Below are 14,732 nucleotides of genomic sequence, written 5' to 3'. Positions count from 1 at the left end.
CATTATTGATAATTAAACTAAGCATACAGTCTCTACCACTGATCTGTCCAAGTCCTGTATATTTTATCAACCATGGTCAGTGTAATATTTATTAGAACTGTCTTGTATCTGTAAATTGAATTTATATTTCAGTCAGAAATGGAGGAAGAGGAGGATGGAGGAGGAACATCCTCAAGTAGTCAGAGCTTTGAGGAAGATGATTTAAGACCAACACGCAGCACACCAAGAGACGATATATTCTCAAAGTATGAAGAGCCTCAGGGTCAAGAAACTGGGTCCCCTAGTGGCTCCCTGCGGGGAGTAGACTCTGGGCTTGATGGCAAAGATGATTTAATTACATTTGAAGATGAGGAGGAGGAGGAAGATTCTGATAAGTCCTTTGCTGATGATGCAGACGTTTCTGATATGGTGACAGTGAAGAGTGTGAATAGCATGACCCCTACCAATCTGTTGCAGACTCTCCAGTTCGGTGTTATGGCACCTACAGTTACCTCCCTTGAGGACAGTCAGGAGTCACTAAAAAGTAGGATTAGAGAGGTAATGGTGAATGTTGTCTGTAAGCAGTTGAATAAAGTAGTTTAGAAATTGGGAGAAAAAGGAACATTTGGATATTCATTTTGAATGTGACTCGTATGTGCTTTACATGCTTTTTGTAAAAGTTATTATCATTACTATCTAGAAGAATAGTTTATATATTTAGAGGTTTGCTCATGACAGCAATAAAATCTGTATAAAAAAAAATTGACGATTAAATCGATTATAATTGATACTGATAATATAAACATGATTCTTTTTTGTTGATGAAGATAGTGATGACAGCGAGAACAGATGTGATGATAGTGATGACAGCGAGAACAGATGTGATGATTTATTCTCATGTTGCTTATAAATGGTTGATATATTTCCAGAGTGTACCCCATATATATTTTTAAAGTATTAGAGATGGACACTCAGTTGTCAGAAATGGACAATAGAAAATATGATATAATGGCTGTTACTATTTTTGGAGTTGGCGATTTATATCCCCTCATGCATGTATTATTGTAAGAGACATTCATGTTGGATTTTATCATTTGGGAAAGCATTGAGCTGAGTGTTGATAGATGAAAATTTTGTCATGTGACCAAAGTACCCTTGCTGGATTTGGTAGTTTAAGCTAATTTACATTCACACAAAAAATATGTAAAACTGTACTAATTGTTCTACTTGATGTTAAAGATTTATATGGTGATATTCATTCCTTGTGTTGATCTCTCTGTCTTAACTTAAAGTTAGATATATGTATATTATTCCTTCAGTGAGGTGCAGGGATTATTAGAAAACAACTTTTAATGTCTATCAATTGCTTGTTTTGTTGGAGGTTGATGAGTCAGTATGCTTGTGTCTGAACAAGATCATTTTGCATACAAGTTTAACATTTTTTTGTTCCACTAGTCATAGGCTGGAAGAGCATATCAGATATTCTGTCATCCAGTGTCCATCTGTCCTTGTACATGTTACCACTACTGCTTCTAAATTACTTGGAAGATTGCTATAAAACATAAACATTTTCATTCCATGGTCTAGTTGGTCTTAACTGCAAATGGTGCTGCTTGGACATCCTTTATGGCTGCTACTTCAACCACCTTGAATATCTTGTTTGTTGCTACTCCTCCTGAAACAAATGTCATGTTAACCAAAGGTTTTTAACAGAGGACTTCTTATGACATCTAGTTGGTCCTTTAAAAATTGTCCTTTTAAACATTGGTGACACCTGTACATCCAGTATGACTGCCACAGCAGCCATCTTGAGAATCTTATTATTGCTACTCCTTTTTAGTCAAAGAAAAATTACTAAAGTCTCTTCAGAGATTTGTAAGATTAGTGGGCTCCCTCCCAAGGGAGATTGTAAATGGGTTGAGAGTGAGTAATGCCCTTCCATTAGGGAGGAGCAGCACTGTCCACATTCTGTGAGGGCAGAGAGCAAGCCATGCTGTCCTAAAATGGAGGAGCAGCACACTCTTTCATCCAGAAGGGCAGAGAATGTGTCACACCTGCTCTCCCCATCCTCTTTCACAAGGAGGCTTTTGATATTTCCATGCCAAACATAACAAACTGTTTTATTACCGGTCCAACATAACTGATTCTGAATCAGAAATAGAAACTGGTGCTTTTTATTTATGGCCCAGATAAAGCATGATCTGTTTTCAGCAAATTCAGCATCATGTTTTTGCTTCACTTGGGTCAGAAATCACCAGAAACTGAAGTCATTGATAGAGAAAGTCATAATTAAATTAAAAGCCTACATACAAGTTTAATGTGTTTTAAGTTTTGATTTTATGAAAATATTTCACTCAGACAACATTCTTAGATGTAATGTACTTGGTATACAGGACTACTACAGTCAACACAAAGTGACCTAGTGATGCAAGGAACTGTTGTGAGATTCATGTCATTCATACACTTTACTTATAGTTAGATATGGTAGAATTTTAGTTTGAACTAAAATATTTTCATAAATAGAAATTATTTTAATTTCATTTACATTTTTGGTTATGGACTTAATCATCCTTGAAAACCCACATCTGATCTATTCTGTTACCACTTCAGAGTGGTATGAGAATTGACATGTAATCTATTCTGTTACCGCTTTAGAATGGTATGAGAATTGACCACATGTGATCTATTCCATTACCACTTCAGAGTGGTATGAGAATTGACCACATTTGGGTTTCCTGTATTGGAAGTGAATACATTAAAAATTGGCTTGGAGACCACCCCTTGTACTAGCAAAGAAGTCTCTCATAACAGGTTTGTACAGGATGGACAGTTTCCATGCTAAAAATTCAGCTGGTTTTAAGGAAGAAAAATACCCACAATTACTTTACATGTATTTTATTTGTTATTTATTAAACAGTAACATAAATACTCATAAAGATGTTAATGTGTCCATAATCAGCTGCAATAAATACTGTAGTATATGTACTACTACCTAAATCAAAAGACAGAATTGACTTATCCAGAAGTCTTAATTTCACCAATAAGATAAATGGATTAGCTTGGTAAAACTTATGATATGACTCAGCTGATAAGTTCTCTGACATTGTCACTTTCAGCTTGGTGTTGGATTTAAAATCTGTAACATTAATATAGTTTCAAACAAGAGGAACCTTGAACTCACTAGGAACAGACATGCTATTAAAAGACAAAGACCACATTCACAACAGACATTATATATTAACTCCATGACAAATGACGTATATTTGACACACTGCAGTGAAAGTCAAGTGAGAAGATCTCTCATTATAATATTTGCATCATGCTAGTTTTCACAGCAGATAATGAAACAATATGAACCTTTTAACTACATACATCTACGACTGCTTCATTGAAATGGATTTACAGTTACTTAGGCACTCCAGTGATGACTAGTAACATTTACTTTAAGGCCCGTAGCATACATTACCTGTAAAGAAGCCAGTAGCTATATTTTACTCATCCTTCAGACCTTCCTCAACGATGGTAGGTACCAAGGATTAAGTAAAGGTCAGCAGTGTTCATATCTGGTTTTGCAATATAATAGTTTATAGACATGTTAAAATACATATTTTGCTAAAACAGTTTTGCTGCTGGTCATGTTTCAGCAGGTGGTGGCTAATGATAGTATATTAATGAAAAAAAATCCATTTGTGCATAATGATTTTGGTCTTAAATGAAAGGTTGTTATTCATAGTAGAAGTCACTAAAATCTGGTTTTACTGTATCTATAAAATAATAAAGTTGCGTTTTCATGGATTCTTGCTTTAACATCAGTCTTTCCTCATTGCAGTTGGAAATAGAAATTGAGAGGTTGAACGAAAAACTCCATGAAGAGGTCGAACAGAGGGACATTATACTGAGTCGTAGCGAGAGGGATCGACAGGAGGGCAGTAATCTAGTTACCATGCTTAGGGATGATATTGAGCAAATCACTTCTGAAAAGTAAGAAAAAAAATACAGTCTTCATTTGAATTTAAGCATATGTACCACCATAAAATATTTCATATTATATATTTGTTTTGATATGTTATTTTCACCTAAACACATCCACTATAAGTAGTTGGTCCTTAATTAAAAACTGCCAATTTTATTTTCCAGAATGTTTCAGATCTTATCACAGCTACTTCTGAACAAATGGTATTATTTATATGGTTTTCATTTTGTAAGCAATATGTAGTTTTGTTATGTATTAATGATGCTGATCCAGACTCCAAATTGGCCGTCATATTGACCCTCCTGAAGATCTTGTTTGAAAACAGTGTTCATTTAACTTCCAGCATGGCATAATGGTGACTATTAAGAAATTATTTTAAAGCTACTTTTCTTGCTTGAATGGTGGTGGTGTTGACATGGGATTTTCACCCAAACACATCTTCCAGTATTCAATTTTGTTCTTAATGAAAATGGTGGAGATCTGACTGCATACCAGAATATCCACACTTTTGTGAAGAGTTTCTGAAGCCAGACCTAATATACACTGGGATTGTATCAAAGGTCATTACTTGCATTTTTGATTTACATGAGCTTGCTAACACAGCAACATGCACATATACATACAGATTTTGACCATTCTTTGTATTTGTTGCATTCCAAAAGATCAGATTGAAAATCAGCACTCTGCCAATGGTTTGATGGCCAAAAGTCTTTACTCCGGTTTTAGAACTTTACTAGTAAATTAGAATGAAATTTTATCAAACCTAGCTTTTGGATATATCTTATGCATAACTTTAATGATTGCACTTACAGCTATATCAACACTTTGCATATAGATATATCTTGCATTATATGGGACAAGTTAATTGAATTAAATTTCTATCCAAGATATTAAGTTCATGGTCAAAAGCCATGGCAATAAATTTTGAACTTGTAAATATGTTAAGTTAGACATGTAAGAAAATATTTTTATTGCTAAATTTGGTATGTTGGAGCATCTCAAGAATATCAGTGCTCCGCAGTTGTAAAGAACAAAAGGATAGAAAAAAACATCTTAACTTGGATTTCGTTAATTCCATTCAGCATGTAGAGCATCAGTCCCATTAAGGGACTGTTGTTATTAGCCCTTCTCAAGTCAGCCATTTATGTGATTGTGTACATCCATTCTATTAACATTTGCTTCTCAGGTCCCATAACTTCGTAACAATTAGGGTAATTTTCATACAACTTTGCCCAATGATATATCCTGGCTGGACAGTGTGTTATATGCCATAGCGATGCTCACTGACTCGTGGTCAGGGCCAAAGATTATGAAATTGTAACTGTGTGACTTGTATCAGAGATATTATAAAGGATCTATTGCCATTTTTGTATCAAGCACAGTCAACATGTCTTAGACCATTGCCATGTCGCCTTCTTCAGGGTCAAGTCACAGCAAGGTAATGTAAAACTAGGTGACTATTTTTCCCCTTCTTTAGTATGACTTTTTGAATATATTTCAATGTAGCTTTAACCAGTTCTGTATCATGTAAAGCGATTGTATTTTATACCACAGTGATAACCCCTGCCTCAAGCTCAAAGTCATGGCATGGCAAGATAAATTTCTCTGACATATTCTTGTTAGAAATGCAACTTTTGAACCATAAAAAGTATTTTGTTAAGACTTTAGTTGATTATATATATTAGTCAATATGTCATGTACTTTAGCCATACTCTGCCTTAAGGTCAAGGTCATGGGAGAGGCAAATAGAAAACAGTGACCTAATGATGTATGAGTATACATTCAGTTGTCAGTTAGCAGAAGCTTGTTTTCATTACTTCTTCTCAAGTAATTGGAGGATTGCCATGAAACTTTTTCACGCACCATCATCGCATGGTCTACTTTAGGCATGAGCAGCTTCCCCCAGGGCATGGGTCAGATGAGCAATTTTTAAAGCCATGCCATATGATGTAAATTAGTGGATAAAACTGTATCCATTGAACAAGCCTGGTCTAGTTGGTCCTCAGTGAAAATGGTGCCGCTTGGACATCCATTATGGCTGCTGCTGCTGACATCTTGAGAATCATGTTTCCCCAACTCCTGAATGAATGGACTTGTCAGCATGGTTATTTTTTTCCTGAAAGACTTCTTATGTTGTCTGGTTGGTCGTTAACGAAAATGGTGCTACTGAGATGTCCTTTGTGGACACCATAGTGAACATCTTAAAAATCTTATTACTACTTCTCAAGGATTAGTGATCATATTGGCATGGAAGTTTTTACTGAAAGACTTCTTACAATGGCTAGTTGGTTGAATATAAAAATGATGGCAAAATATAACTTCCTTTGGCCTGCTGAGAATTCTTAATTATAGCTACTGCTCCTAGATAATTGGCCAAATTGACATTATGCTTATGCAAGAAGATGAAGTCCAGTTTTTCTAAATGGATATATCTTGTATACAGTTTGGACACCATGACAGCCATCTTGAAAATCTTGTTTCTCGTAATAAATGGAAAGCTATATCAACCTGGCATGTTGTTCCTAAATGAAAATGATGCTGATCTGATCTTTATTATGGCCACCATAATGCTGCTGCTTTTAAGTGGAAACTCATTTTGATATGGGGTTTTCATCAGAAGAATTCTTAATGGTTTGTAGTTGGTCCTAAATGAAAATGAGGCAAATTTACTCGCAATATGGCCACAATGATGGCCACTTTGAGAATATTGTTTTATATCTATCTTGTCCAAATGGATGGTTATGTCAGCATGTTCTTTCAACCAATACACTTCTTATGAAACCTAAGTGATCTTAATTGAAAATGTCTTGACGATCTTGCAGTTGCTACTGCCTGTGAAAACATATGTACATGGCATTATAACCATGTGTCTTCGCATGATGTCTACTTTGCTTGAAATGAAACTGGTGCCAGTCTGATTCCAGACTTTGGTTTTCCAACAGAATTTATTCTGTTCATTGCTCTGCTAGGTAATTTTTGTGGTAAGTTCTTTTGTGTTTCCAAACACAATAATGTGTTAGAAGTGTGGTAAAATCGTTATTAGTTCAAGTCCTTTTATGAATTTGCTTTATTATTTATGAGATCATGTTTTTTACAGCAGATCATGAAGATTGCAAAATAGTGAAATGGCTTGAAAATTGAGCTCAGTATTGTATTTTCCTACTGATCTAAGACTCTGTAGTTCTAATATATGCAAGCAGTTCGGCCGTTTATACTGGCCGCCATGTATAGCCAATCTTGTGCTGAAAAATGGCGTTAAACCCTACAACAACAGCAACAAAAACAACAAGCATTTCGGTTTTTGGCAGTCAGTATGGTATAAATGTTTCAGGACATGACTACCTTTTAGGACATGACTAGCATTTTTGACTACTTGTTATATCTTGCCAAGGAAATTGGAAATTAGTGCCTTTCTTTAGGACATGCTAAATCAGCTGACACAGGGTGGCCAGGGTGGGCATTGAACCCATGACCTTGGATTACAAGTCTGATGCTGCACCAACTGAGTTACAATGACTCTTAAAATAGTATACCTAAGCAGGATGTGTTTAATATTGCTTTCTTAGAAACTCCCAATGTATGTATCTTTTGTCAAGGAATGCCCTCCAGACAACAAATGAACATCTGCTGAGTCTTTTGTCCAACTCGGCTAAGACATTTATGGAGGTGGAAGAGACTATAGGAAAGAAACTAAAGGCTGTCAGTGATAAATCCTTTGACAAGTACTCTGACAGACCAGGCTCGGGGGGCAAGCGTCGAGATGTTACCACTCCAAAAGGGTCGCCTACCTCCTCCCCACCTGCCAGAGGATCACCAGGAGGTCAGTAAAAATTAAGGAACTTTATTTTTGTGCCCCATGGAGAAAATAAAGTAAGAAATTTCCACTTAGGTTATTCTAGATTCAAAGATGTGGTTATTTTGTTTAAATAACCTGAGATGTGTTTGTAAGATTTACTTCCCTTTATTGTGATATGTACAGCATCTTGATTTTTCATACCTAAATAAACCCCACCCGTAACAACCATTTTTAGATCACCTTGTATGGCTCTATGTCCAGCATCCAATGTTAGCATTTGTTTGTTTCCATTCTGAAACCCATGTTTTTCATCCAGGTTTGATCACAGTTGGAATATAAGTTTATATTAATGTCCTGATATGTTTGAATATAAAGAAGATCTATATGCATTAATAATGTCATCTTGGTTCTGATTGGCTCAGCGTGTTAGAGTTCTGGAGGCCATATTTCTGATCTAACTTTGATCAAACTTGGAATGTATGCCTTAATCAGCTTGGCCTCAGAAATTTGTCATTGTCATTCAGCTGGCGAAATATTTCATGATGTAAAAATTGCACTGTAACTGTAAATTTGAACATATGTGTGTGAAGTTGTGTGATTTTTATTTCAAGCACTTCATTAATAAAACTGTGTTTGTCATGTACATATTAGCTTATGAGAATGTAATTGGTTTATGATTTAAAATGAAGTTTGTATGAAAAAGGTTGATATGCCAGTCAGTTTCTTTTGCTTTTAACTTACATGTTGTGATTTTATTAAATTACCTGAAAATTGATAGCTCTATAACAAAAATAATACTATCAGAATAGTTAGATCTTGATTGCTAGATCACATCTTTTCAGAATCAGAAAATTCAGAGTATGGTATTGGCCTGTGTCCATTGCATGTCATGTGTTGTGCATATTTTTAGTAAATGTAACCATATTAGATGCTGGATCATTTGTATAATTTCATAAGGCCGATAGGTCAAATTTGAATAAATTTTGTTCCATTTTTATTAAATGATGTCTTAATTATAGTTTTTGTTATGGTGGACATATTTCCCAGAGGATCTGCATAATTTATTTCATAAGGAAGATCTTCATGGCGGGATGCTTTCCTTACAATTTAGTCAAATTCTGCTTAGCACTTTCTGAGAAAAAATATCTCAAGCTTTTGCTATTATTGGTAACAGTGGTTATAGTTGAAGATATGTCAGCATTATTTGTAACAATTTGAAAATTCTTGATGCTAGAATGTTTTCAGATGAATTTAGTCAGTTTCTGTTCAGCAGTTTTTGAGATGTTATTGAAAGATTTTTGTATTTTTAATTATGGTGGCCATATTTGGTAGCAGTTAAACATTATTTATTATTATTTGTTTGGTGTGGAAAGTACCATGATTTGTTAAATTCTATCCCATAGTTTTTAAAGAGTCTTTTTAATGGGTTTTCCTTATTAAGTAACAGTGATGAAATTTGATGACAGATTACCATCATTGTACATCATTTAAAAACCTTTACCTGACAGAGTTCTTAAAACTAGAAGAGCTCTTTGTTTTCTTTCTTTATAGCACAGCAACACCTTGAAGGCTACATCATTCCAAGGCACATAGAATACAGAATCATGTGCAAGGACATTACACAGTAACTAATCAGGAAATGTAACCCACATCCTTTTGGTCATGAATCAAGTCCCTTAACCAATGAGTCACCTTGGCTCAGACTAGTTTAAGTATCCTGGCATAAAAGTTGTATAGACTTGCTCAAATAATGCCCTTCTTTTAAGAATTTTGACTGCAGTTACAAAAAAGAAAACCATTTAAAGACTTTCTTCTCTGAAGCTGCTGAACAGAATTTGACAAAAATTGACAAAAATAAATCTTGGCAAGAAGTCTTTTCACATTTGTGCAAATGATGCTGATCTGCCATCAAATTAGACCGCATTAATAACAAAAAAAAACATAGCATAACTGTCTTTTCAAAATAATTGGTCAACAGAACTTGACTAAATTTCAGGAGAAACATCTTGACATAAAGCCTTTCAAGTTTGCATACATGATTCTGATCTGCCATCTTGTACAGTTGTCATTTGTGAAAAAATAAATGAAATAATATAATAACCCAGATTTCTTCCAATTGCCCTTTGATTTGGTCTTGGAATTTTAATCCCACTGTGTCATATGGCATAGTATCTATCATGTTTTGGTCGACCAAATATAGGTTGCATTATTTATAACAGTAGCAAACTTTATGATCATATAAAGTTTGTAACATGTATCAATCCAGTGGCCTTTCAGATCAAGGGAGGTAACTCAAAATTAGGGAAATCTGCTGACTTGATAGCAATTGTCTCCTCTGGATATTGTTCCATTATGGTAATAAAACAGTGTTATATATATATATATATATATATATATATATATATTTTTTTGTAACTCCTGGTACATGATTTTATCTAATTTTTATAATTGTTATTCATGGCTGTAATGTGTACAGAATATCTTTTGTTGTAAATTGTGTATGTGACCTGGCTTTGTTTTAAGAATGCAAATTGCATAGGATCTATAAATAGATGTTTACGTACTTGATGACAGTTAGTAATAATAATCATAATAAGAAGACTTAAAATGGCACCTATGGTGTAGTTTCTCAGTGACTGATGGGATATGTAAATTTTGAGAATAATTTGTGGTTTTCCATTAGTTGTGCGAGGTCATGTGAATATGCTTAGTTCATCAAAATCAATAGTGTATGATGTCTTGTTGGGTCTATTGCAAAGTAAAGTCACAATATATGCTGTATAGAAGGAAAAAATTAAGCTATAAGATTCATTCACACTTATTGTATTCCTTTTGTAAAATTGTTAAGTTATACAAAACTTGTTGGTTTTGCTTCACTTCGTTTACTTACGTTTGTGACTAGAGTCGTAACAACAGAAAAAGTATTCTACAATAGTTATATCTAGACCTCGGGAGTTATGTTTTATTTCCATATGATCTATGTAAACTATTTTTTTCCATCTGATCTTTGTAAACTAGTATGAAAATTACAAGCCATCAGCATTTGCAGTATTTTGATTAGTTGATGTAACCTGTCAATCACAGATCAATTTAGGGAATTTGTAAGAATGAATGATTTTCATAACAAGTCCCACAGAATCCAATCCAGCTTCTGATTTGTGAAGACAATTGCAATAATAATAAAATTTTGCAGTATAATCTTGGATGATATGTGGAGTGTTTGTGCACCATATTTTTGTGTCTTTGGACCCTGTTTTGCTTTCAAACACTAAAATTATTTATCTGGCAGAATAATTTTTTAATGCTGTGTAATTTTAATGTGATGTTTTAGAATAATTTTTGTTCTCAGAATTTATGTATTCTGAGAGTTTTAGGATAGGACTCCAGGTGTCTCATTTTAAAGCAAAAGTCTTGGTGTGATTGCTGGTGATTAAACATAGTTTGCTTCAGTTGCTGTTAACTTAATTTTCTAAGAAAATACTTTTGCTTACTTAGCAAGAAATATTTAATGTGATAATGAACTTACCAATAACCAAAATCCTTTGTCACTTGCAGTCAAGGATTTGCTCTCATTTGTCTTTTTGCTATGTGCAGTTGTCAAAAAGTGAAGCCTGGCATAGGACTCAAATATTTTTATGATAGTGAATGCACAGTGATGTCAGGAAGGTCTAATTAGATGAATTATCATGTGGAATTTTTATAACTAGATAATCCACATTTGTTGGACTGATATTTATTACATTCATTAAAAAAATTATTTGTTGTAGTTGTAGACATCATTAGAGAATATACTGTTAATCAGGTGTGATGGTCAGAGATTTGATTAAAGACAAGTAATGGTAATATACATTATAATAAGAAGCCATGATCAATGATCCCCAATTTCACCTCACTAATTGGTACATAATTGTATCGATTAGTAAATTCAGTGGAAACTATTGAAACAAAGCAAAATATTATCTGCCGTTTTTTTTCCATATTTACCTGACAAATAAGTGAACTAAAAAAATTACAACTAAAGAAATTGTTTAAGAAATATATTCCTTTTATTTTCCTGTAGGTTCAACCAACCCTTATTTATGTTATATTTTGTGCTTGCTGTAAACACTGTTCAATGCAATAACAACTTTGATTTGAGTTGTATTTGCCTCTTTCACAACCCCGATCTGTTTCATAAGTGTCATTTGATGAGTGCTCTGTCAAGTGCTTGCTGGACGTAAACCTTAGCTTGCAAAGGTAGCATGCTTTTCATTTTGAGTTGACAATTCCTTTGATCAAGCCATGAATTTGGTATATGTTCAGTTTCCCAGGAGAGGAGTCCGGTATTAATTAACTGTGGGTGTTTCTTTTATGCAGTCGCCAACTTTATGTGCTCATACCGCACACTAGACACCTGTTAAATTGTGTCCACCCACTAATGAGATTACTTGACTGTACAATTGAAGTGTTATTTATGGAAGAAGAAAGCTCACTCAGACATAGATTTGAATTGTCAGTGTTCTGCCAGTTACTTTATCACTTGGATGAGATACTTTTATGAATTCAGAAACTTTAGATTTTAATATGTTAATGCATATGAATGATATCCACTTTGATTAAGACATTAGGAAACATGTCATTGTGTCATACCTTGTATAGGTTTTGACACATAAATGGACATTCCCAAAAGCTCTTGTGTGTAGCAGATTCATGGCTAGAACTTACATGACACAAGACACCTTTTACCTATCAAGTTGACTGATTCAGACCAAATTAATTTGAAAGGTTTGCAATTTTTTGGGTTTAATGCCATTTTTCGGCACACAATATTCTATACCTGGCAGTAATTTGAAAGGATTACCACTTACCTTAATTGTTTTACTCCAAAAGGCAGTCTTGAAATACCAGTGGTAATAGCCATACATGTGCAGTTTTCTGTACTGCAGTGTAATATCTAAGGCATTCCAAATATGATAACCTTATTTCTTTATCTTTATTAGAATAAAACTTGTGAACTAGTTCTGGAACAGTGCAGAGTAGGAAATTGTTGTAAAGCAAGCTATGAAGCAAATGAGTAAAGAAATAGAGCTTTTAATATATTTGCAAAGGTTTTATGAATAAACTGCTGTAAAATTTCTTCATATGATATATATGTTGAAACTGCATTGATTAATTCCATTTTTCATCATTATCAAGAATGTACTTTTGCAAAGACGGTAATTCTTCTAATAATACATTATAGAATAAGTATGCATCACCCCCCCCCACATTTTATTTCAAAACTTGGGTAGAATATAATATGTTAGAGATGATGCAAAGATAGTTCACTGTCAAGTCTACATTTATTAATATTTCAGTTCACTGTGAACAAAATTATATTGAAACATTGTTTCTTTCACTTCTCCCTCAGACTCTCTCACTTCTCCCATTTTTATGATCCAAGTTTAAGCCCCAATGCTGTAATCGTAAATAGCGAGGAAATGAATTTCTGAGGAAAAATGTTAAACATCGTTTTTCAGGAGCAGAGGTCGGTGAGAAGAACACAAGTGTGCTGTCAAATGTGACTGATGAGGGACTTGATTTGTCACAGCAGATCAGTGAAAGTATTTTCCATGGGCCAGACCTCATACCAGAAGAAGAGGAACTTATAATTGGTGAGTATTTTCTTATGACCCACATCCCCACTTTTCATTGTCAGTGACTTGGAAATATTTGGGTAAATTGGACATTGAATAGACAAGATCGAGTTATACAAAATCATGTTGTTGTTTTTTTGACGAATGTGTTATTTACATAAATTGATTATCAGAGTCATTTAGGTTTAGTATAATATTATGTTCTCATGTTTGTGATACAGACAAGTTAATTTTACTATAAATCAGTAGAATTTCACACTTGATTTACTTTTTGGTTTACTGCTTTACATTGGTCAGGCATAGTATCACATCACCAAGTCACCAAATTCCAGGGGCCCCGAGTGGTCTAAAGCGCTCTCTATTACGGATCACTGCCATCTCACCTGTCTGCGTTGGTTCGAGTCTCGGATTCGGCTAATGTAGGTATGTGAGAAAGCTTGCCAGTAGCTTCTCATGGGTCAGTGGTTCTTTCAGGTTTTTTTTGGTTTCTTCCTCCACCATTAATACTGGCTGCCATGTATAGCCTGTCTTGTGCTGAAAAATGGCATTAAACCCTACAACAACAACAACAACACCCAATTCCAAATGGAAGATTCCATATACTGACTCCAAATATTGTATAAGTTAGCATGTTCATCATATATGAAAAGAAAACTCCACAAACTTAAGAACATCAAACCCACTTTGGAATGGCATCTCTTGTGCAGAACCAAGTGGGGAGATGAGGTTGATTTTTGATCAGGTATTGGACAGACACACACATTACTTGTTAATAGGTCCTGAATGGTGAATCTCAACTTGAATGCATTCTTTAATGAGGACTTACCGCATGATAAAATCTTGGATTTGTTAGGGAATGCAGTTTTATTCTACAGATTTTAACATTGTTTTAAGGATTTTACATGTGTTATTTTGATGTTTTTTATATACATTTTACAGAATTTTAACATCTTTATGTTCTTGGAGTTTCCATTTATTTGGAAGGGTTTTGTATTCCTAAATTTTTCTGCATTTGATTGGACATTTTTCTTTCTATGCCTTTAGTTGATACCATATATTTTTTTAATGCTGATGTGTTGTAAAATGCTACTTCATACATACTTATACTTCTCAGAACGTGGCATTGGCATCAGTAGTTTTAAAATTTATTGTCAAAATTGTGATTAAACTTTTTGCAAGTCCGGTATGGAAGAATATATTAACACAAGGACATAGGTAGGATACTGGGTTCAATAGAACACCTATGTATGTTTTGCCATTGAATGAGACTCAACAGTTTAAATTGTAGAATTGTTTTTATGCTCCCACCATTGCTATGGACAGATCATATAGTGTCACCCATATGCCATCATGATGTTTAAATTATACT

At 34.2% G+C, this 14,732-nt stretch overlaps 1 protein-coding gene across 10 annotated transcripts in view; it reads left to right on the top strand.

Moving 5' to 3' along the window:
- Positions 1-14,732, top strand: part of LOC149775988 (uncharacterized) — a 336,196-nt gene that overhangs the window by 174,682 nt on the left and 146,782 nt on the right. For all 10 annotated transcript variants that reach the window (XM_089941197.1, XM_089941195.1, XM_089941196.1 and 7 more), the window contains 4 exons: positions 133-537; positions 3,809-3,960; positions 7,549-7,772; positions 13,247-13,381. In XM_089941197.1, the coding sequence (XP_089797323.1) occupies positions 133-537; positions 3,809-3,960; positions 7,549-7,772; positions 13,247-13,381 (916 nt within the window). The remainder of the gene's footprint in view (positions 1-132; positions 538-3,808; positions 3,961-7,548; positions 7,773-13,246; positions 13,382-14,732) is intronic.

Source organism: Sinohyriopsis cumingii, chromosome 18, assembly GCF_028554795.1.
Source record: "Sinohyriopsis cumingii isolate HCF-2022 chromosome 18, ASM2855479v2, whole genome shotgun sequence".
Classification (NCBI taxonomy): domain Eukaryota; kingdom Metazoa; phylum Mollusca; class Bivalvia; order Unionida; family Unionidae; genus Sinohyriopsis; species Sinohyriopsis cumingii.
The sequence above is the reverse complement of the archived record's forward strand: the minus strand, read 5'-3'. Positions and strand labels throughout refer to the sequence as shown.